Source organism: Lipotes vexillifer, unplaced genomic scaffold (genome assembly GCF_000442215.2).
Source record: "Lipotes vexillifer unplaced genomic scaffold, Lipotes_vexillifer_v1.1 scaffold1643, whole genome shotgun sequence".
Classification (NCBI taxonomy): Eukaryota; Metazoa; Chordata; class Mammalia; order Artiodactyla; family Lipotidae; genus Lipotes; species Lipotes vexillifer.
Genome location: NW_006784879.1, coordinates 737773 through 760484, shown reverse-complemented (window position 1 = coordinate 760484; position 22712 = coordinate 737773). Strand labels below are relative to the sequence as shown.

The window sequence follows — 22712 nt, the reverse complement described above, 5'->3', positions numbered from 1 at the left end:
GTGTGTGTGTGTGTGTGTGTGTGTGTGTGTGTGTGTGTGTGTGTGTGTGTGTGTGTATGTGTGTGTACGTGTGTGTGTGTGTGTATGTGTAGTGTTTGGGGGTGTGGAGAAGGAAATACATCCTAGGTAAGGGGAATAGCTTGTTACGGGGTCCAAATCGATGGGAGGCTTATAAGCCACATTAAAGATTTTGGACATCATTATAAGATCATGGAAAGCCCTGTAAGAGTTTTAAGAAGGAGTTGTCTTTTATTCTGAGCTTTCTAACTGCAGTGGAGAGGATGGACTGCAGGGAGGCAGAGAGACGAGTGGGAAGGTAGCTCGAATCCAGGTGAACAGAGTGGGGATAAAGAGTGGGGGGAAGGGCGGGGTCACTGATGGCTCCTAGGTTTCTGGCCTGAGCTGAGAGACGGTTGTACAATCCACTAAGACACCAGAGACTAGAGGTGGGGGTGAGATGGGTGGAGTTTGAGGTGACTTCCTAGGGGAGATACCTAAGAGCAAGCTGATCAGAGATGGGAAGGGAAGACCTGGACTGGAAATACGAGGAATTATTAGCATAGAGATGATGATGGAAAACGCAGGAGTTGATGTTTCCCCAGGGACGACTCGTAAAGGGAGAAGAGAGCCCAGCAGCTGTCTCTACAAACACCAGTATTGAAGGCAGGTAGACGAAAGAGAGCCTGCTATGAAATAAAATGCTCTTCCTGTCATTCTGAGGAGTCGATATTGGGTAACAAATTAGTTTTCTTTTCTGGAAGAAAGGTAGGCTTATGAAATGGTAGCTGCATGGGTAGACTATGGGTTATTTTAGCCCAGTAAGACAGACGGGGAACCTAAAATTGGAGGGCCGCTGGATTTGAGGACCTTCACCTCTCAAGCTTGTTTTCATTTTGATAATAGGAAAGAAAAATGTCAGCTGTCTGTTTGCCATCATTAATTAAAAAAAAATTTTTTTCCCTGACAAGTTAACAAGAATTGATTGGTTGAGTCTGCACTGTTTTTCACATCATGCTGCATGGAGCCCCTTTCAGGAGCTGGGGGGCTGCAGATGGTTTAGAAAGAGGTCTTTTTGTCAGCACAAAGGATCCTATCCTCTAGGAGAAAAAGGTAAAGGAGAGGAATTGGTGCTCCCAGACTCTGGATAAGCTAGACTTTAAAACTGTAGCTTTTTAAATTTATTTATTTATTTATCTATCTATCTGTCTATCTATCTATCTATCTATCTATCTATCTATTTATTTATGGCTGCGTTGGGTCTTTGTTACTGTGCACGGGCTTTCTCTGGTTGCGGTGAGCGGGGGCTGCTCTTCGTTGAGGTGCGTGGGCTTCTCATTGTGGTGGTTTCTCTTGTTGAGGTGCATGGGCTTTAGGTGCGTGGGCTCAGTAGTTGTGGCACGTGGGCTCAGTAGTTGTGGCGCACAGGCTTAGTTGCTCTGCGGCATGTGGGATCCTCCCGGACCAGGGCTTGAGCCCGTGTCCCCTGCATTGGCAGGCCAATTCTTAACCACTGGCCCACCAGGGAAGTCCTAAAACTGTAGCTTTTATGGTAAGCTTCACAGAATGTAAATCCACAAAAACTGGTGCAAATCACTTATCCTCATGTCTTAATTTATGTTAACTCTATATCAGAGCTATCATCACCGACCTGTCACTGTATATAAGGAGAGCACCCAAATACACAGCAACCACTGTGAGCTTTTTTTGGCCACCTCAAGGTAATTTTTTGACCAAGTAACAAGGAAGGCAAATTTTCCCAGAGCTGTTTTTCTTCACAGGTCATTAACTTTTTCTTTTGAGGTGTTAATCCCTTCCTTCATGTTCCATCAGGCCTGCAGGTCCTTGCACCAACCCAAGAGTTCAGCAAGTTTTAAGGTGTGGCCTTTTCATTCTTTTCTCAAGGATGATTAATCTTATATTTTGTGATTAAGGTCGGTCACACATTAAATCTTGACTACTGAAAGGCAAGCTCTTTAATGTTGGCAATTCTCAGCCCTTTTTTCATTTACACCTCCCTCTGACACAATTAAGACTGATGAGCTGGTTAGTAAAAAAGAATTCTCCAGGAAGGATTTGGGAGTTTATTGGCACACTGGATTTTAATACTTCTTTGCCAATTTTATTTGTTCCTGCTATTTTTTTGTACACAAGAAAAACTGATGAAATCAGCATGTCATCTCTTTTTTGGGATGGAAGATACTTTTCTAACAGTCATTCTAAGGCAAACTGATTCCTGTGGGCTATTGAGAAATGGAACTGTTTTCTGAAACGTATCGACTTTAACAAAACTAAGTTACATTTAGGTACTAAATTTGGGGTTGGTAGATGCAAACTATTACATTTAGAATGGATAAACAACAAGGTCCTACTGTATAGCCCAGGGAACTATACCAATCTCCTGGGATAAACCATAATGGAAAAGAATATTTTAAAAAGAATGTATATGTGTATAAAACTGAGTCACTTTGCTGTACAGCAGAGATTGACACAACATTGTAAATCAACTACACTTCAGTTAAAGAAAAAGACAAAAAGGACTCCCGAACTAATATACAGTGTAAAGGAGAGGAGAAATGCTGCTAAAGCAGGTCCTTCCAAATACAGAAAGAAAGCTGTTCTATGCACCTGGCTTAGTCTCAAAGCCACAGTCAGCTCAAAGCTGACCTGCCAGGGGCTCTGAGGCTGAACCTTACCTTCAGGCTTTTCAGGGCCAGGCAAGCTCCCTTCTGGAGCCAGAGGTCAGTCTTTGTTAGGGCTTCACAGTAATAGAGCAGGGCCTGAAAAAGAAGAAAGGACGCTGTGAAGACACTTCGATTTGTTTGTAGTTTTAGATGTATATATCATTTTTACTCCCTGAGATAAGCTACAGATAAAACAAGACATTTTGCACTACCTTCAGAACAACAACAAAAAATCCATTAAAATTCATGTTTATTAAAAGAGCTGTCTCTTTACTCAGTTCATCATGCCTTCTATTCTATGACTGGAATCACATAATACATGGCCTCTCGTGTCTTGCTCTTTCAGTGGGGGTGATGGTATTCGGCCCATAGAAGAGAGTTTTGAGCAAATTCTACCGAAAGATCAGAACTTTGTAGGAAAGAACAATGTGAAGTCCATGCTCTTGGGCCAAAATGACATTAGAACGGAATACCTTCCTGTGAGTACATCTCGCCACATGCGAGCTCATGTAATGCCTTAGAAAAGTTAAGCAAACTCTTCTCAGAGTCCAACATCGACCTCCCCAAGGACAAGAAGGACCAAGTTTGATCTTCTTGAGCTGATCTGAAGGTTGACATGAATTGATTTTTAGAATGACTGTTCAAGTTGTAAAGGGCTCCCAGAGGACTGAGGCCCTTGCTTGTACTGGGCCCCAATGTGCTTGAATTGCAGATGTTTATTATACCTGGATGACTGCTGAATTAAAGCCGAGAGAGGTAAACTGTCTCTTCCCTAGCATCAGGAGTGATGGCTTTTCAAATTAAAAATATTCTAGCTGTTTGACCCAATAGTTTGATGACTTAACCCCAAACTACTCATGAGAAATGCATGTGCGTGAACATACATACGTATGTTCATCATAATATTTTTCAGAGTTGGAAACTACACAAATGCTCATCAATATGGAATAAGAAAATAATGGGTTATTCATATACTGAGATGCCATTTATCCATCAAATAGAATGAAGTAGATTGATACGTTCTGCCATGGAAAGAAAATAACCACGATATATTACATTTAAAAAATCAGTTGCACAACAGAATAGTGTGATCTGGTTCAAGAAAAAAATAATTATCCATGTTAGCATGGATAAAATAGAAAAAATCTGAAGGAATGTACACCAAGTTATTAACAGTTTTCTCTGGGGGCTGGACCTACAGGTACTTAACTATTTTCAGTAATATTTTTGTAGTTTAAATCATTGTACAGAATATATATTATTAATAAGTTAAAGAAAATTATTTTTATAAAGGAAAAGATGACAAACTATTAATAGTAAATGGCATTAAGTTAAACAAGCTTCTGCCTCGATGTCCATCATTTCATGCCCTACCTTTTCCCTGAAATGCTCGTTTCTGGAGGCTGCTGCCAAGTAAAGCATCACAGCTTCACTAACTCCACTGTCATCCCCAGTTAAGAGCAGAGCCAGGGTCCTGAGTATTTCCTGCTGGGCCAGGAGGCTGCTGGGTGCAAGGTCACTCATGACCTGTAGCAGTTTTTCATCTCTCAGTGACTGCAGAGTCTGAACCATGGAAACTGGAGAGTGAGAAGAAAACAGAGGTCACCTTCTGACAGTAAAGGAACATGCTCATTACAAATATAAATAAGACTCAAGGATGTACATAATAACAGACCCAAGGATATATGAAAATTAGCATATTAGAAAGGAGATGTTTCCAATTAGTGAGAAAAGGACAGATTATTCAAATAGCTATATCAAGGCAAATGAATCATATGAGAAAAAAGTAAAAGTGGGTTTCCACCTCATAATGGCTACTATAATAACTTAGAGATGAATTAACCAGTCACATGTAAAAATAATAGTGAAGAAAATACAAGTAAACAGTTTTTACAGTGTTCTTTTTTTTACTGTCTTTTTATTTTTAAAGTCTTCATTGAATTTGTTACAATATTGCTTCTGTTTTATGCTTTGGTTTTTTGGCTGTGAGGCATGTGGGATCTCAGTTCCCCAACCAGGGATCGAACCTGTACCCCCTGCACTGGAAGGTGAAGTCTTAACCACTGGACCGCCAGGGAAGTCCCCAACCCCCTGTATTTCAGTCATACTTGCCTGGCAAAACCCTGACCCTGAATGACCCCTTACTCAGCCTTCTCTCTGCACTCAGGAAACTGGACTCTGATGGAAAAATCCAGTTGGTTGGAATATGGGGACAATATGATAAAAAATAGGATTCTGAGTTCCATTTGGTCAAATTGACCATATGCTCTATGTAATCTAATCCTTAACTAGACATCCAGCCTGGGCGTCCATTAGCCACAAAAGCATTAGGATAAGAGTGTATCTGGTCTGTGCAGGTGGGAACATATAACCTAAAATTCACGTTCCATTGATAGAGCCACACCCTCTATACATGAACAAATTGGTGAATGATTAAGATTTTTTTGCTTTAATTTCCCATTTCTCCTGTTGTGGTTGTTCTGGTAACTTCACTGTTTTATAAATAAACACTCTAGTAAAAAGTCTCCAGGTAATATTATGTATAACAGCTAAATAAGTAACAGAAAACAACCTAAACGTTCAACAATAATCAAATATATTAGTATGCATCTAAATGCAGGGATATTATAAAACCAAAAAATGTTTCAAAGAATTAATAGCATGGGATATAATGTCAAATTAAAAAAATCAGGATATAATATTCTATAATGAGTAATCACAATTTTGAAATTTAAAACCAGCACACAATCAACTGAAAAACACATTATATTTTAAAAATAGGAGAATAGGTGATTTGAATCTCTTCATACTTCTCCATGTTTTCTAAAATAATTTTTTTTTTTTTGGTATAATGAAGGGCTTTTCTTTGTATAAAGAAAGGGGAAAAAAAGATAAGTAAAGGCTTAGAGTTCTTCCCATGGTCATTCTCCAGGGCTGTGTAACAGGAGGAAGGGGATGCGGTTTTAGGACCCCAGGGTCTCACTTTGTTATGCTCTTCATTTCTTTTTGTTTGTTTGTTTGTTTGTTTGCAGTACAGGGGCCTCTCACCGGTGCGGCCCCTCCCGCCGCGGAGCTTACAATATTGCTTCTGTTTTATGCTTTGGTTTTTTGGCTGTGAGGCATGTGGGATCTCAGTTCCCCAACCAGGGATCGAACCTGTACCCCCTGCACTGGAAGGTGAAGTCTTAACCACTGGACCGCCAGGGAAGTCCCCAACCCCCTGTATTTCAGTCATACTTGCCTGGCAAAACCCTGACCCTGAATGACCCCTTACTCAGCCTTCTCTCTGCACTCAGGAAACTGGACTCTGATGGAAAAATCCAGTTGGTTGGAATATGGGGACAATATGATAAAAAATAGGATTCTGAGTTCCATTTGGTCAAATTGACCATATGCTCTATGTAATCTAATCCTTAACTAGACATCCAGCCTGGGCGTCCATTAGCCACAAAAGCATTAGGATAAGAGTGTATCTGGTCTGTGCAGGTGGGAACATATAACCTAAAATTCACGTTCCATTGATAGAGCCACACCCTCTATACATGAACAAATTGGTGAATGATTAAGATTTTTTTGCTTTAATTTCCCATTTCTCCTGTTGTGGTTGTTCTGGTAACTTCACTGTTTTATAAATAAACACTCTAGTAAAAAGTCTCCAGGTAATATTATGTATAACAGCTAAATAAGTAACAGAAAACAACCTAAACGTTCAACAATAATCAAATATATTAGTATGCATCTAAATGCAGGGATATTATAAAACCAAAAAATGTTTCAAAGAATTAATAGCATGGGATATAATGTCAAATTAAAAAAATCAGGATATAATATTCTATAATGAGTAATCACAATTTTGAAATTTAAAACCAGCACACAATCAACTGAAAAACACATTATATTTTAAAAATAGGAGAATAGGTGATTTGAATCTCTTCATACTTCTCCATGTTTTCTAAAATAATTTTTTTTTTTTTGGTATAATGAAGGGCTTTTCTTTGTATAAAGAAAGGGGAAAAAAAGATAAGTAAAGGCTTAGAGTTCTTCCCATGGTCATTCTCCAGGGCTGTGTAACAGGAGGAAGGGGATGCGGTTTTAGGACCCCAGGGTCTCACTTTGTTATGCTCTTCATTTCTTTTTGTTTGTTTGTTTGTTTGTTTGCAGTACAGGGGCCTCTCACCGGTGCGGCCCCTCCCGCCGCGGAGCTCAGGCTCCGGACGCGCAGGCTCAGCGGCCATGGCTCATGGGCCCAGCTGCCCCGCGGCATGTGGGATCTTCCCGGACCAGGACACGAACCCGCGTCCCCCTGCATCGGCAGGCGGACTCTCAACCACTGCGCCACCAGGGAAGCCCTATGCTCTTCATTTCTTGATTCTAAATTTGTCACGATCTAAATCGATTTTCTTAAAAAAAAAAAAAAAATCAATTTTCTGAGTAAATTTCTATATTATTCAGTTTCCATCAGAGGCGTCTCCTGCCCAGGCTTGCCCTCTCTGGCACTCTGGGCTAGCATGGCTATTCGGGCTGGGGAGTGGGACCTAAGCACAGACTCCCGTGCTCAGGCTGGAGCGGCCCTGGATGGAGGAAGATTCTCTTTTTCTCCTTGTGATGCCAGTCACCGTGCTGAACACGGTGCCGCAGGGTTTAATGTTCTGGAAAGAGAAGGGCTGAGCCCGGGTCTGGGTCAGGGTCAAAAGTGTTTCTGCCACTAGCGCTGTGCCAACCTGTCTACTCCCAAGAACACACCTCCCTCCCTCCCCTCCCCCCACTCCATTGCCCCATTGTCAAGCGTGGGTGGAGAAATAGAGCACAAACTTGGGAACCGGAAACCAGCCCCTTGCTGCCTGGCTCCACTCCCAAAGAGGTTTTCACTCACTGCAGATACTGATTTTATTTCTTATGTTCGACGGGCCACATGAGAAGGCAATAAGGAGCTTCACTGCTGCACCCCTGCGTTGGTTGCCTGTTCTCTTCAATCCCTGGATATGAAGCCTTAGATTTGGTTTTTCATCGTCTCCTCCTTTCCCTTCCCAATCTGTCACCCCACTGGTCTTCTTCTGAACCTTACTTCTGCTTAGTATTATGAAAGCGCCACCAAAAAGGGCAACATAAAATAGCACTGCCTGCGGGCTTGATCCCACAAGTGGCAAATACATTAATGAGGGAAAGAAATTACAGCAGTCTTAAATCATTTTCCAGCTTCCTGTTAATGGCACACCCCTGCTGGATGACTGGGATGTGCTTAGCAAATCCCTGGTTCATTGCCAAGGGGCTTACTAATGTGAAAGGTCCAGTAGTCATTTAAAAGGCGAACCTTAGCCCAGCTGTTGACTTGGGGGAAAAAAAAATTAGCACCACTAAAAACTATGACTAGAAAGACCAGGGATCATTCCAAACTGAGCCCCACACAGTGTGACCAAAGAACGTGTCCCACCTTGCTTGGCCAGCTGGTTCAGATAACTCTCTAGGTCACTCACACCGTGGCTCGTAAAGTAACTGTAATACTGGAAAACAGTGATGACTTCGGAGGAGAGGCTGGAGGTTAGCAGGGGCTCAGCCCGGTCCAGGATTTGGGATACCAGTGTGCGAAACACTATTTGGAAGGGGAAGATACGGAGCAGCTTTTAAGAAACGTGATCAATCATTCATTCATTCACTCATTCATCTTTCTATTGTGGTACATGACAGAGTGAAGTCTGTAAAGTGAAATCAGTGTACAGCCGGATGACTTTTGCATGTCTATACACCTGTATAGCTTGTCATTTGGATCAAGATACAGAACACTGCTAGGACTCCATTAAGTTTTCTTGTGCCCCTTTCCAGTCTATAGTTACCCACCTATCCCCACCATTGGCAACTAATAATCAAACTTCTATCAATATATTAGCTTTATCTGTTCTTGAACTTCATATAAATGGAAGTATACAGTATGTACTTTTTGTATCCAGCTCCTTTTGCTCAAAAAATATCTGTGAGATTCATCCAAATTGTTGCTTGTAGCGGTAATTTATTCTTTTTGAAAACTGCTATGTAATACCCTATTGTATGACTATATTACAATTTATCCATGTTCTTGTTGATGGGCATTTGACTTGTTTCTAATTTCTGGCTCTTGTGAATAAAGCTGCTATTAAAAAATGAGCATAAGCATGTATTTCTCTTGATACATTTAGGAGTGGAATTGCTGGATCACAGGGTAGGAGTATACATATTTAGTTTTCATAGACACTGCCGAACAGTTTTTCCCAAGTGGTTATACCATTTGACACTCCTGTATTGCTGACACTTTAATGAAGAAAGGATACGTACTTCAGTAGCAACACAGACATACAGTCCTTTTCAAAGTCACTGCTGATATTCTGAATGAAAACATGTTCAGTGTCTTTCTTTTCTTCGATTTTACTGAGTAGATGATGTTTTCTCTGGAGGGTAAGCCCTTTCTCAGGGCTAGCTGCGGGGAAAGTGTTGAGGGAACCTCTCTAGCGCTCACTCTCAAAACAAACGACAGAAATGTTTCCCTTGCTCCTGCTGCCCTGTACCTGGGTCTGCAAGTCCGGGATAGTCTCTGTTGACAGTTCTGGCAAAGCTGGCTTCTAGCTGCTTAATCACTCTGTCCGCTGAGCTGTGGTAGACGCCAGCCGGGCTGCAGCACTTGGTCCAGAATGACAGCAAAGACAGCTTTTTGTGAAATTCCGGTATGGCTGGAATAGAAGAGCAACCCCCCATCTCATGATACATGTTTTGAATGAAATAGATGAAGAGATGGCCTGGGTCAGGATGGGGAAGGCATCACCAAGGGCCTTCCTTTTTTTTTAAGGACTGATTTTTAATCAGAACTACAGGATTCTTCTGTCGTTGGCAGGTGTCCCGAGGGCAAAGAAGTTGAAATGAGGATCTCATCCAGCCTGGGCAGCAAAGAAAATGCAGCAAAAGCCAAGCTGTTTGCTTTAGGTGATAGAAAACAGCAGGTCTACCCTTGGGAGAAGGTCCAATCATCTCATCTCCTATAACTTAACAGCAAAAAATGTACAGGATCAGAGACTCAAACCTCAGGAGACTTTTCTGCAGGGGGTGCAACAGAGCAGAGGACGACTGAAGGAGTTTTTTCACCCTGCCCAGGCGGCTCTCTGACTGAAATGATTGAAGAGCCATATGCCACGGTCAGCATTTCACTCATGTGGCTGTGATCATGCAGAGGGGCCTGGGGGAGGAACGGACAGGAGTCTGAATGTCCTGCCCCTTTTCACATCTCTCAGAGACCTGCCAAAGTCACCTGCTCCTGGGAGGACCGGAAGCAGGAGGCAGAAATGTATAGGAAGAACCTACAGGGTGTTTTAAGCTTAATCGGAGATAATCCAGACGATCCTAGTTTTCCAATATTTCCACAGGTTATCTGATGTGAAAAACGATACAGATTGTTGCCTTTAGGAAACAGCCCTATAGCCAGACCACACAGATTCAAAGGCGTCTTTCCTGGGTCAAGTTCTCTACCTAACGCTCTCTGAACCGGGGACGCTCCTGAAGGCCTTTGACTTCTCTTTCCTCTACCTTTCCCAGTAGGGTTTGAGAGCACCTTGCCTTGACAGTCAACCACTATGGGAGCTGTCTCAGCCAGCTCTGTGGTGCAAGCACAATCCTGATTACCTGTCCCACATGGAACCACACCAGGAGAACAAGTCTGTGAAACTGCCTGGGCGGTGGATGCTGGTTCTGTGTATACACTAGCATCTGCTTTCTGGAGGTGGAGGCCCCGCTAGGCAAAGCTAGGCGTCTGCTGCTTTGACTCCGAAGGCTGAAGCATGGTGTTAATTCCGACCACACTTGTGTGGAGACCTTCCTCTACAGCCCAAGAGTGCTTCTCTGCCATCCTAACAAAGCCATGAATAGATGCAGGCAGGGGACGGGGCTCACGGGGTCATCATTTACAAGAATGGCAGCGTAACTGCAGGTGCTCACCTTCGATGACAGAACTGATGTTTCCTATGTTCTCATCACTGACGGCCGAGAGCTTCTCCATCACTTGGATTTGCCTAGAAAGCTTCTCTAAGAGGTTTCTGGCCACAAATGGGGTTTTGCTTGAGAAAACAATTTGCTGATAAAACAAACAAAACCACTGTGTCAATTACGTTGTTGTCAACAGAGCTTTCCCAACTCAACCTTGTCCTTCTGAATGAAGTGGGGATTTTTTTTTTTTTTTTTTTTTTTTTTTTTTTTGCGGTACGCGGGCCTCTCACTGTTGTGGCCTCTCCCGTTGCGGAGCATAGGCTCCGGACACGCAGGGTCAGCGGCCATGGCTCACGGGCTCAGCCGCTCCTCGGCATGCAGGATCTTCCCGGACCGGGGCATGAACCCGTGTCCCCTGCATCGGCAGGCGGACTCTCAACCACTGTGCCACCAGGGAAGCCCATGTGGGGATGTTAAACTCATACATGTTTCTCTTCCAGTTTGAAAATGTTCCTCATTCCAGGCCGGTTACAACATCTGCTGAAATCAGACATGTTTTTGTTGCTTTCAACTTTTTTCATGCCTGTGTAAATTCCTGAACGTTCTCAGTAGTAGGGTTGCAAGGTTATTATAAAGTTACCTTTCTTGTATGTACTGTCAATCTAAAAATCCTCTCTGAAACTTGAAGGGCATATTCAGGTTGCCCTCCGTTATGGAAACAGAAAAAAGATTTTTTTTTACAAGCGTAGTAATTTTTCACAGCCTGATTTATTTCCTTGTCTTCAAGCTGAAAATTAAGAGCGTGCTGTAGAATAATCCTAATTACAATCAAAGCTATCTCACTATAGTTAACAAGTTCTTACTATGTACCAGGCACTGGTCTGAGCCTTATACATGTATTAGTTTGTGTTATTTTGCACAACAATCCAATGAGGTGGGAACTTTTGATTTTCCATTTTACTGATGAGGAAACTGAGGCACAGAGAGGTCAAGTAACATGCTCAAGGGCACATAAATAGCAAGTGATTTCACTTGTGTGCAGATCTCAAGAATAAGGAAGGGCTTGAGAGGGGAAAGGACAGAAGTCAGTCGCTGCCTGAAGGTTCTAGTCCTTTCTGTGTCTCTCAGAAACCTGTCCCCTTCACTTGGTAGGCATGGCTGCAGGATGCAGACCTGTACCACCATCCTGTATGGTCTAAAGCATTTGGACTCTAAGGCAAAGAGAATTTTTCAAATTCAAATGTCAAGTGCAGCAATTATGTACTAATGCCTTTCATGTAAATAAATACGGTACAAAACAACTGCTTTATTTTAAACATAGTTATAGCTATTATGATTCTTATGGACTGCCCATTTTTATCTCTTTGCAATTATATACCAAATGAATAAGTAAACCCACTGATTCAGGAGCGCGTGTGAATTAGAAATCAAGCTTCTAACCCTTACTCTTTTTTTCTATATCTTTATGTCCACCTCTTTTGTTTTTCTTTATTTTTATTGGGGTATAGTTGTTTTACAATGTTGTGTTTGTTTCTACTGTACAGTGGAGTTCCCTGTGCTATAGAGCAGGTTCTCATTAGTTATCTATTTTATACATGTTAGTGTATATATGTCAATCCCAATCTCCTAATTCATCCCACCCCTCCTTTCCCCACTTGGTGTCCATACGTTTGTTCTCTACATCTGTGTCTCTATTTCTGCCTTGCAAACCGGTTCATCTGTACCATTTTTCTGGATTCCACATGTAGGTGTTAATATACGATATTTTTCTCTTTCTGACTTACTTCACTCTGTATGACCGTCTCTAGGTCCATCCACATCTCTACAAATTCTTTTCCTTTTTTTAAATTTTAAAGATCTAATTGGCTTTACTAAACGATTCATGGATTGGGCAGTATCTCATGTACCACGTAGATAGGAACTCCCCTCTTGTTTTTCTAGTGTTGATTTTCTCCACAGAACAGTTGAAGTGTTATAACCAAGGCCTTATTATCGAGAGAAACACTGCACTGACTATTGCATGCCAATTATTCTTTGAGAGAAAACATCCATCCCTTCATGGAAGAGAATTCTCCCATGCCTCACAAAGTAATGACTTTCCGTCTAAAAGGTGAACGGGGAGTTTGCTCAGCACAGTCTCGGGCTCACCAAGGACAAAGAGCTGTGAAAACCATCTCATTCCAGTGCTTGGTGAATAGAGGATAGCTATAAGTCAACGACAATCTTTGTCCATTTTGGTCAGAAAAAAAAAAAAAAATTGCACCTTCTGCCAGATTGGTTGTCAGCACCTGGCTTGTAAATTCAACGCTCAACAGAAGAGATCTGCTGGGGTGTTGGCCAACCTAGTGCAAGAGTCATAACTGCCAACCAGTTTCCCAGAGCACGTGAGGTGTCTGAGGCTGCTTTGAGGGCCTACATTCGTGGAGAAGCAGATTCTTCTATATCTCATCACAAGTGTGTTACTAAAAAAGCAACATTAACCCACTCCTGACCTCCCTGGGGTCCTTCCTCCTCACCCTGCCTCTGGTCTTCCAGTTGGCCATGTGCTCTTAAAAGCACGATTCCTCCTCTTCTGGCCTGGCCCATCTCCCTGAAACCATTATACATTTGCTTTCACATTTTCACATTCTTTTCCTGTTCCCCACACATCCAAGCAAGCGGGAGAACAAGATTGGGAGAAGACGAGACACCAGGTGAGGAGGAAGCATTCAAGTACCAGTAGCTGCTTGGGGGTAAATGCTTTGTTCAAGACAGCTGAAACTCTCCCTGCAACAAAAGAATGTCAGAATAGTTGCTCTGCTGTGGCAAAATCTTAAGTGATAAACAGCCTGAAATGAGAAGAAAAGTGAGCCCCAGGGTGTCGCAGAATGAAAGTGAACTGGTGAGGACGATAATACCTGTAAAATGTTCTTTCTTGTTGCTAATAAGTACTTATTCAAGATCTGGGAAACTGTGGTTATGTTCTGGAGCATTTTGCCTTTAGCTGTCCAGGTGGTAGAAAACTAGCTCATGTGATGGGTTCATATTAACGTATGTTCAATAATACTGGCTTTCAGAGTCCACTTGTAGATGGCAGAATGCAAATTCCTTATCTAAAAAAAAGTCACACTACTCTCACCTATTATCAAATGATTTGAAAGCAAGAGCACATTATATGTCACCTACTACCCGTTAAAGTCTGGGGATCTAGGTTTTAAGATAGAAAACCCAGGGTTGAGGGAGCATGGCCATGCCTTTCAGAGTTTCTGAGTTGGGTCAAATCAAAGCAGGATGGTTCTCTTATTCCTGAATTCTCATTTTCCTGGGAAAACTCAAAAAAGGAAGCACACATTCATTCTTGGTGCATCAACAACCTGGGCTCTAAAAACCCAGTGCCGTCACCAGTCCTACCTGGACGAGTTGGGTGCAGTACTGGAGGTGCCTGATGATGCTGAGGTCCAGGCTTTCATTTCCCGTGGTCAATGGGAGGGGGCTTCCTGCCACACTAGTCCCGACTCCCGTGTCCTCAGTCAGGGCTTCGCTGAGGTGCCCCCTGGCTTCCGGGTGTACTGATCTGTAACTGTTGAAGCAGGAAGGTGAGCGAAATGTTAGCTGGTTCTTTCTGCATGGTAATCACAGGTCAACTCAATCACAGCACCCACTGAGAAGAGTCTTGTGCTCGCCTATCTTGAAAAATAGAGATACCTTTCAAAAACTATTTTATAACTAAGCCTGGTCACCAATTTGCCTAATATTAAAAAGATCCTGCAAACAGACTGTTTCCAGAGTTCTCTGTTTGCTTCTCAAGCACAACGAACCATCTGTAAAGTTGGCTCACCAAGAAGTCTTTTGAAATGTGCCCTCATTTTGTGGCACTTTCCTGCTCTGTTGACGGAGTGGTTTGCCAGATTTTCTGGGATTAAACTGTCCTGTGAACCTGTGGTTTCCCAAGAGCAATACCATTAAGAAATAATCAGTCAAGGCTTTTCCCTGGCCTTAAATCAATTGCTACTTGAAGAAAAGGAGAAAGGAAAGCTGTTAGGAAGAAACGTGATGTTCTACTCCAGACGAAAGCTAAAAGGGGCATTTGTATCACTTAGTTCTGCCTCGCAGGCTTTGTGTAAAGCCCACTGTTGAACTGTCTAAAGTTGTATCATGATGGGCACTTACATTTAAAAATAAATCTGTTGCACCTATTATTTAATTTTATTCTTAATATGAATCTGTGCAGGAGGGCGAGGGGGAGGGAAGAGTCTCATTTCACACATGGAAGGAATGACCAGCAGAGGTGTTAACCAGAGCTTCCTCGTTCACACAGCTAGGCAGTTTTTGGCTTCTAGTTTCATGCTCCCCGTCTCCACAATTTAAAAAGATAATGTACCAGAGTTTAGAGGCGTTGAATGCCTTACTCTGATTCACATTTGCCTCCAAGGGGAAAACATTCAGCTTGTGTCCTGGTAGTCAGCACATATTTAAAGCACACACACAATTTCCACAATTTTCCATAATACCTCTGATGACATACGGTAAGACTGATCAAATTAGACATATTTAATAGCAATGTTCTGTAAAATTTACAAAGGCTATGATGTTTTTAAAATGCTTCTTGGGGCTTCCCTGGTGGCACAGTGGTTGAGAGTCCGACTGCCGATGCAGGGGATACCGGTTCGTGCCCCGGTCCGGGAAGATCCTACATGCCACGGAGCGGCTGGGCCCGTGAGCCATGGCTGCTGAGCCTGCGCGTCCGGAGCCTGTGCTCCACAATGGGAGAGGCCACAACAGTGAGAGGTCCGCGTACCACAAAAAAAAAAAAAAAAAAAAGGTAAAATGCTTCTTATAGCAAGAAGAAAAAAAGTTTAATCTGACCTTGATCGATCATCTAATAGCATAAGCTAACAAGTACACAAGATGTTTGGTTTAAGAAGCATTTCACAAATTCAACCAAGTTAGAAAAATCTCACTGTAGAATGTAAAAGGATAATTTAAACATGACATTCATTTCATAAATTTTCTTTGCTATGCCCCCAGTTTGCTCAAAGGATAAATTCTATTTCTCACTTTTTCTTTTCCTGTTTTCACTTTGGCAGAAGAAACCCTCCAGGAACAACAAAACTCCAAAATATTAACACCACCCACAGAGAGGTTTGCTAAGGTTGAACAGCCATAGCTTGTTGTGACTTGAAAATCAGTGTATATAACATGTCAAAAGAAAAGATGGATGGAAACCCACCTTTTCCTCTGGGAAAGTGTTTGTGTATTTTGTTTCTTTGCAGTAATTGATGGAGCTGAGTATGTTCACTGTGCTTACAGAATGGACCCCAGGCTCTAGCTCTAAATACGTGGTTTGATACAAGAAAGCCCAATGGAGAAAGAAGGTGACAACATTTCACCTTTATCCTCCCTTCCCACTGCTCTGTCCCATCCCCATCCTAGAGAAGGCCACATTCCAGCTGGAGGCCTGCAGATCCAGTGGCAGTTATCAGTCATCTCTTCTTACGCTCTAAGGAAAACATGAACCACGGGGCTTAAACCTGGCTTTGATATAGGCACTGATGAGCTTAATCTACTGCAAAGACCCAATGGCCAAAAGGAATGGAGAGATAAGGGGTGGGAAAAGCAAAGTCTAACAAAATGAAGAAATTAGAAATACGATGCAAATCAAGGAGAACCAGGTCCAAACTGATGATCCAGTAAGAGTTCTCCAGAAACATGGTATACCTACTTAATTTGGAATTAATTACATTGGGGACAAGTTGTAGACACTGAAACCTACAAGATGTATGTGTATACACATAAATATACACACACACTCATACAAAAATCTCCCCTTCATTTATAAGGAAGAAAATCAATTTAATTTTCCTTGAACAACACCAAAAGAGGTGAATGATATTTAAAAGTTGTACTTAACAATGAAAAGGAACTGTAAGCCAATTCATGTATCTTCCTGGAGATGTTTTATCTTCCTGGAGATGTGTATCAGGTCCTGTCTGGTAGCTACAAAGAACTGCTGTACCAGCTATGACAGTAGAAATAGAAGCAGATGCTAACTTCAGACTTACCTATTTTTCTCAGTCTCAGTGTCTGAAAATACTGAGTCAGCACCTCCTCCAACGTTACAAACCTCATCACCATCCTCCTCCTCCTCGTCAAAATCAGAGGTGTTCAGAAAATCAAAGCTTTCTAAAGCACTTTCAACTGTAAGACTTAAACTGGAAGACCTGCTTCGGCTTACTGCTGGCTTGCACTGCAAAGGTAGAAGGTACCAAGGAGAATATCAACATATTCGGAAGGAGAAACACAACAAAGACACCCAGCGGGAGATGTGACACTTTCTTTTTTTCAAGCTTTTATTTTTTTTTGTTGGCATTAAAAAATTCATTTAAAGTCGTCTTATTAAAAGAAAGTACAACCGTGGATAAAATGACACAATATCTAGGATTTGTTCCAAAACAATCCAGAGGGAAGGAAGCAGGCAGAAGAATAGACACAAGACTGGCTATGAATTGAGCACTGTGGAGGCTGGGGGATGGGCACATCAGGGTCCATTATCTGATTCTTTCTACTTCTGTTTGAAATTTTTAAACAGTTTAAAAAATATTACAATCAGAAGGCTTTGGGAAATAGAACTGCTATACTCTCTCCGCCTCATGCTCAACCCCAAATAAAATGCAACTGGCAGACAAATCTAAGGAGTCACAGTCAATGCCAACTACTAAGCAATCTCTAATTCCAAGTGGCAACATGTTTAGTGTCCTGAGACAGGGGTGAGCTATCTAAGGCACCTGTTCTAAAGGATTCACAAAACAAATCCCAGAAACAGAAAACTACTCGAATTCACTTAATCCATACTCCCTAGGTAAGTACACTTAAATATTAATTTTACATTCACAGCATGTAATTTTTCTTTGAGCATCGAGGAGAAAATAAATGGCATGGGCATGACAAGGAGTAGCTGTGCTTCCTCTGCGGCTCTTTGAAGGATCAAGTTCCATTTCTTCCCTGACTGGGCCCTGGAATTATGTGAGCAAACCCATTCTATGGTCTGCAGAATTCTACATTGCTGGATATTAAGCAGAAACGTACAAACAGGGTAATTCCAGTTGCTGTGGGCACAGAGATGGAGAGAGGTTCTTCCAAATAGTCAAGAGGATGCTGGGGTTACTGAATGGGACAAATTCTGCAAGTAAGAAGAACTCAGTGTTCTCCATCCAGTTAGATGGCACTCCCTGCTGACTTCATTACACAAGGTCGGAAGGGCCTTGCAGGGATCTGAGTCTCTGACACTCAAGACAAAGCATATAGGAAACGGTCTTTCAGTCTTTTAAATCAGAGTTGTTTCATTCGCCCTCAGTGATCTCCGTCCAAGAGGCAGCATCATTTAGTTTCTGATCCTCAAGGTGTTTAGCATCCTAGGAATGTGAAGGAGGGAAAAAAGAGAAAGCTTTGTCCAGTGGATGCTTTAATCCTGGCTGGAGACAAAGCCACTTGCCCCAGATCTCAACTCTAATGCCGTTTTTTCCCTCTCAGAGAGAGAGGAGGAGCCAGTCCCGACTCGACCCACTTCAGGGTCTTCTTCCCTAAGCTAGATTGCAGAACCTGATCTTGCACAGTATGGATGTGTTTAAATACTGATCAAAATAAAGAAAGGGGCAGTTAAGGATTTTAGTAGTGGGATAGTTTTGGAACAACTGCAGATTGAAATAATTACTCTGGAAAGAAACCTATAGCCGCCAGGTTTTTATAAGACTAACAGACGACTTGCTTAGCGCTTCTTGGTGGATTGAGCAACTGATCAGCACCCTAGACTCTGCCTGGAAATGGGGGCATCTAGGCATCTGAGGCATTCACTTTAGGTGGATCCATTGTGTCTCAGCTCTTTACATTTAACAACTTTTTTTCCCAGTAAGAAAAATCTGGTCAACTGTGCTGACATGAGCTTGTTGAGGGGATAAAAGATGTTTTCACTGCAGTGCTGGACAAACTGCCTCCATGCATGAGCCCTGAGCAGATGCTTTTGAGTTATGTTTTACAGGAAGCAGATTCAGAATGCCCATCCTTACTGCTTGGAGGCTATACCTACAGCTGAATCAATCTGTCATGAGCATTACAGGATGTGGGGAGTCAGAGCATGAATTATTATCTGCCCTGGGCAGACGTCCCCTCCAGACATAGGTCAGCGTGGCCGAGACTGAGAAAAGCCTTGGGAAAGTTGTTCCAGATGCCACGGGGAAGGCCACATTTTAAAACCATCACGCCAAGGGATGCAACAGCCTGCTGTGGGTTGACTTGCCCCTGACACCGTATTTTCAAGCTTATTTTATAGAACAGGTTCTCAAAGAACTGCTCTTTCAAGAGAAAAGATCCAAGTTCTCTTCTCTATGGCACTATAAATCAGAGTGGCAAAGCAAAGAATACAAGAAGTGGCAGTGGGATTCGGGACAAAAATTCCAGTTCTGTCTTCTTGTGCCTTGTTTTTAAAAATTTCATCTGTATGCCAAGTGGAGACAGATACATTCTGGGGTAGCATTAACGATCTCATTGCTAGGACCTCCTGCCTAAGAGGAAATCACCCCCTCACTCCTATCTTCCCATGTCTATCCTAGGGGTCTGATTAGGAACAGGAGAGAGGAAGATAACTCTGGTGGAGTCAGGGTTCTCTGGCTTCTAGATTATTCGTGGGTGATTATCTGGGGTTCCGACTCACCGATCTGGGCCAATTGCAGAGAAGGGAATCCTCCAGGAGGTGGCGCCCTGGGCAGGGGAGAGATGCCCGTGGCTCTCACATCTGTACTGCCTAACTCTGTCTTCAACCATGGAGGGCTTTCCTGCTTCCCTGATACTCAGAGAGGTACCCTCTCCAGGAGCATCTCAATGAGATTATGATGCCCAAAAGGCCACCATTTCACATTTGGGATCTGAATGATGAACTTAGGGACTGAGGGAATTTAGACGTTCTCTAGAGCTGTTAATTTAACTTCTAATCATTTTCCTTAAGTTGATCAGTTGTCAGGAAAATAAATATATGCTACTAGTATTAAAAATCAGTGTCATTTACGTGATGATTATCTACTGATCCTGTGATGGGGCAGGATTAAAAAAAAAAAAAAAAGGCTGTTTTAAATAGAATGTTGGCTGAAGATACCTGTCTCCAGACCTAAGCCAATTTCCCTAAAAATGTACTTACTTTTAGAATGTCATCCAAGTGCATGACTTCTTGGTTCAGATCCTGAAACTCTTTATACTGCTCTTTATGTGGTTCTAATGCAAGGAAAAGCCCATTAAAGGCATCCTCTAAGCTTCCATCTAGGAAGGATCTACAGCCTTCGGACTCTCCACTGACAGAGCCCTCAAAGAGCAGCCTCTCGGTGGCTGCCGGCACCTCTGACGAGGTGAGCCTCTTGACCAGCTGCTTCGTGATGTTTCCTTCAAAAGTGTCCAGTTCCACGGGCTTGAGTTCAGAGGCCTCGTCAGACTCTTGCAGAAGGGCCTCTGCGACACCCTTCCCCAGGAATAGGCGCTCCGTCCGGGCACCCGCGGGTGCTCTGCAGGCCTCGGGTTTCCCGGGCCCCTCGGTCTCTTCCTCCCGGAAGGGCCTGGGCTCTGAGCCTTCTCCCAAGGAGCTCTTGGAAGAGGCCGAGCTGGAGTCATCCAGGCCCTCATTCTGGGAGGAGGGGCTGTCGCGGTTCAGATCTGCGGGGGTGATGGTGATTTCTGGATTTGCCGAGCACGCGCTGGGGAGAGGGCCGCCTGGGCTGTGGGAGAGGGTGCAGTCCCCATTGGGCAGGTCACTGAGGCTGAGGGACAGTGGCATTTTCTCCCCAGCTGCCTTCCCATTTTCAAGGATGTCATCAGGTAGATTCGACTGCGGATAAAAGGCAAATCATTACGATTTTAAATACAAGTGATGCATTTGGCATGGTTCATTTCCAGACAAAATGTAAGACAATTAAAATTTTAAAAACAGACCTTTCATGATATTAACATTGTATTGTTGATTTTGTGTGTGTGTGTGCGCGCACATGCGTGGCAAAAGAAAACAAGCCTTTAAAAACACTATTACCATTGTTGAATCTAGGTGAAAGTTCATTGCACTATTCTCAGGTTTGACATTTTTCAAAAGAAGAGGTTGGAGGCAGGGGAGTGGTGCTTGTTTCCCAAATCCCAGGATCTCACAATATTTGGCAGCCATAGTTAAGAATAGCACCACCGTTTTTTTTTGTTTTGTTTTGATTTTTTTGTTTTTTGGCATCGATCTTAAAAGACTTTACAACATTCTTGCTATTTCACTCAAAAGATGTGATGCTTTGTTCTGCTTCAGTTCTCATAAAATTATTTTTTGAAAATCTCTACCCACAAATCCCAAGCCCTGGAAAAAGTTTTATTAATTCAGTAACCATGCCACAAACAATTCAAGACCAGAAATACGTGCACAGAGCTTCTATAAAAAGAGGAGAAAAAGACTGATAAACTGAACAACTATCTTCCAGGGCTGCAAACCCCAGAGCTCCCAGGGTGTCTAGAAATCCCAAAGTGGTCTGTCAGGCAGCCCCAGGCTCTGTGATCCGTGAAGCAGAACTCAGAAGACAGAGGTCAGAAACATCCAGGTAACCAAGATAATTTGTTTATGCAGAGGCGTTAAAGCAATTTCTAAGTCACCTTTCCTGACACAGTGGTCTTGGCGAAGTGCTAAATGTTGCTCTGTGTGAAAATTTTTTAGTTATTTGAGATCAACTCCTTCAAAATGAATACTCTCTCTTGAATTCCAGAATTGATTGTTTAAGTAAAGGTAAGTACCTATTTTAATTATACATAAAACAATGAGGGAACTCCCTGGCAGTCCAGTGGTTAGGACTCCGCACTTCCACTGCAGGGGGCGTGGGCTCCACGATCCCTGGTGGGGGAACTGAGATCCCGCACGCTGCGTGGTGCGGCCAAAAAAAAATAATAGGGCTTCCCTGGTGGCGCAGTGGTTGAGAGTCCGCCTGCCGATACAGGGGACGTGGGTTCGTGCCCTGGTCCGGGAAGATCCCACATGCCGCGAAGTGGCTGGGCCCGTGAGCCATGGCCGCTGAGCCTGCGCGTCCGGAGCCTGTGCTCCGCAACGGAAGAGGCCACAACAGTGAGAGGCCCACGTACCGCAAAAAAAATAAAAATTAAAAAAAAAAATAAATAAATAAATAAATAAAACAATGAATGATCACGATAGTGCTGGGAATTAGCCCAGAAAACAAAAATGTTACAGCAAGTGAAATGGGGAGCAGACAGAAAGAGGCTCCCCATCCTCCTCCAGCAGCGTCCATGGTCCCATCACTGCTGGATCTGGGCCACCAGCTCCCAATACATGCAGTTTCAACTCAAACTCTCCATTCTCATCTGGTTGGAAGGTTTTTTACTTTAACCACAGGATGAGTAAAAGGATGTGTCACTGGGGCACTCAAGTAACCTGCAGGCTCAGTTTCTTTGCCTCGAAAAGTGAGAATGTTTTCCTGGATTAGTGATTATTGAACTGTGCTCCAGAGTCCTGGGGGGGCGGGGGAGGAGGGGGAGGGAGTTCCAGGGACCGTCCTTGGGCGGGGACGGGGAGGGGGTGGGTCCCCGTGCGACCCACTACTTCCAGCCTCCTTAACTTCAGTTTCCTTCCTCCTGTATCTGCACCCCCCTTTTCCCCCCCGAACATGCTTTATATCTCCAGGACAGAAAAAAAAGGAAGTTTCTGGGGAGGGACGGGGGAAGGCTGAGTCCTGCTCCCTGCACTTCCTCCGTGGGGTCCCCTGGGGATCTCACAGAAGCCCTGGGTCCTCTTAGCGCTCCTGCCCAGCCTCAGCTCGTCTTCAGAACACACATTCCGAGCAGCTCTGAGGGAGGCGGGAGGCGCTGGCTAAGTAAGGAGCCGGCCTGGTGGTCACGATTCTTATTTAAATTCCAAACTCCTTTCTCTCAAGTCTCACATTCCCAAACCCAATTTGCATGTACTTAAGTGGCAAATATCCAGTTAGACTGAGATGCCCTGCTGAAGGGGACGTACAGCCTGCCAAGAGCGCGAGCCTATAAACGGGCACATGGGGAAGGCGTGCTGTAACTGAGGGGTGATGTAGGGATGCTGCAGGG

The 22712-nt window shown here is 43.3% G+C and overlaps 1 protein-coding gene across 3 annotated transcripts in view; it reads right to left on the bottom strand.

Moving 5' to 3' along the window:
• RIPOR2 (RHO family interacting cell polarization regulator 2) overlaps positions 1–22712 on the bottom strand; it is a 205629-nt gene that overhangs the window by 4768 nt on the left and 178149 nt on the right. For 2 of the 3 annotated variants that reach the window (XM_007457011.1, XM_007457012.1), the window contains exons 13-20: positions 19789–20466; positions 16664–16848; positions 14013–14181; positions 10635–10770; positions 9218–9379; positions 8113–8271; positions 4056–4258; positions 2694–2777 (exon numbers count right to left, since the gene is read on the bottom strand). In XM_007457011.1, coding sequence (XP_007457073.1) covers positions 2694–2777; positions 4056–4258; positions 8113–8271; positions 9218–9379; positions 10635–10770; positions 14013–14181; positions 16664–16848; positions 19789–20466 — 1776 coding nt within the window. Of the gene's footprint in view, positions 1–2693; positions 2778–4055; positions 4259–8112; positions 8272–9217; positions 9380–10634; positions 10771–14012; positions 14182–16663; positions 16849–17489; positions 18014–19788; positions 20467–22712 lie in introns of those variants that run through there. The other variant, XM_007457013.1, reaches the window with a different exon arrangement.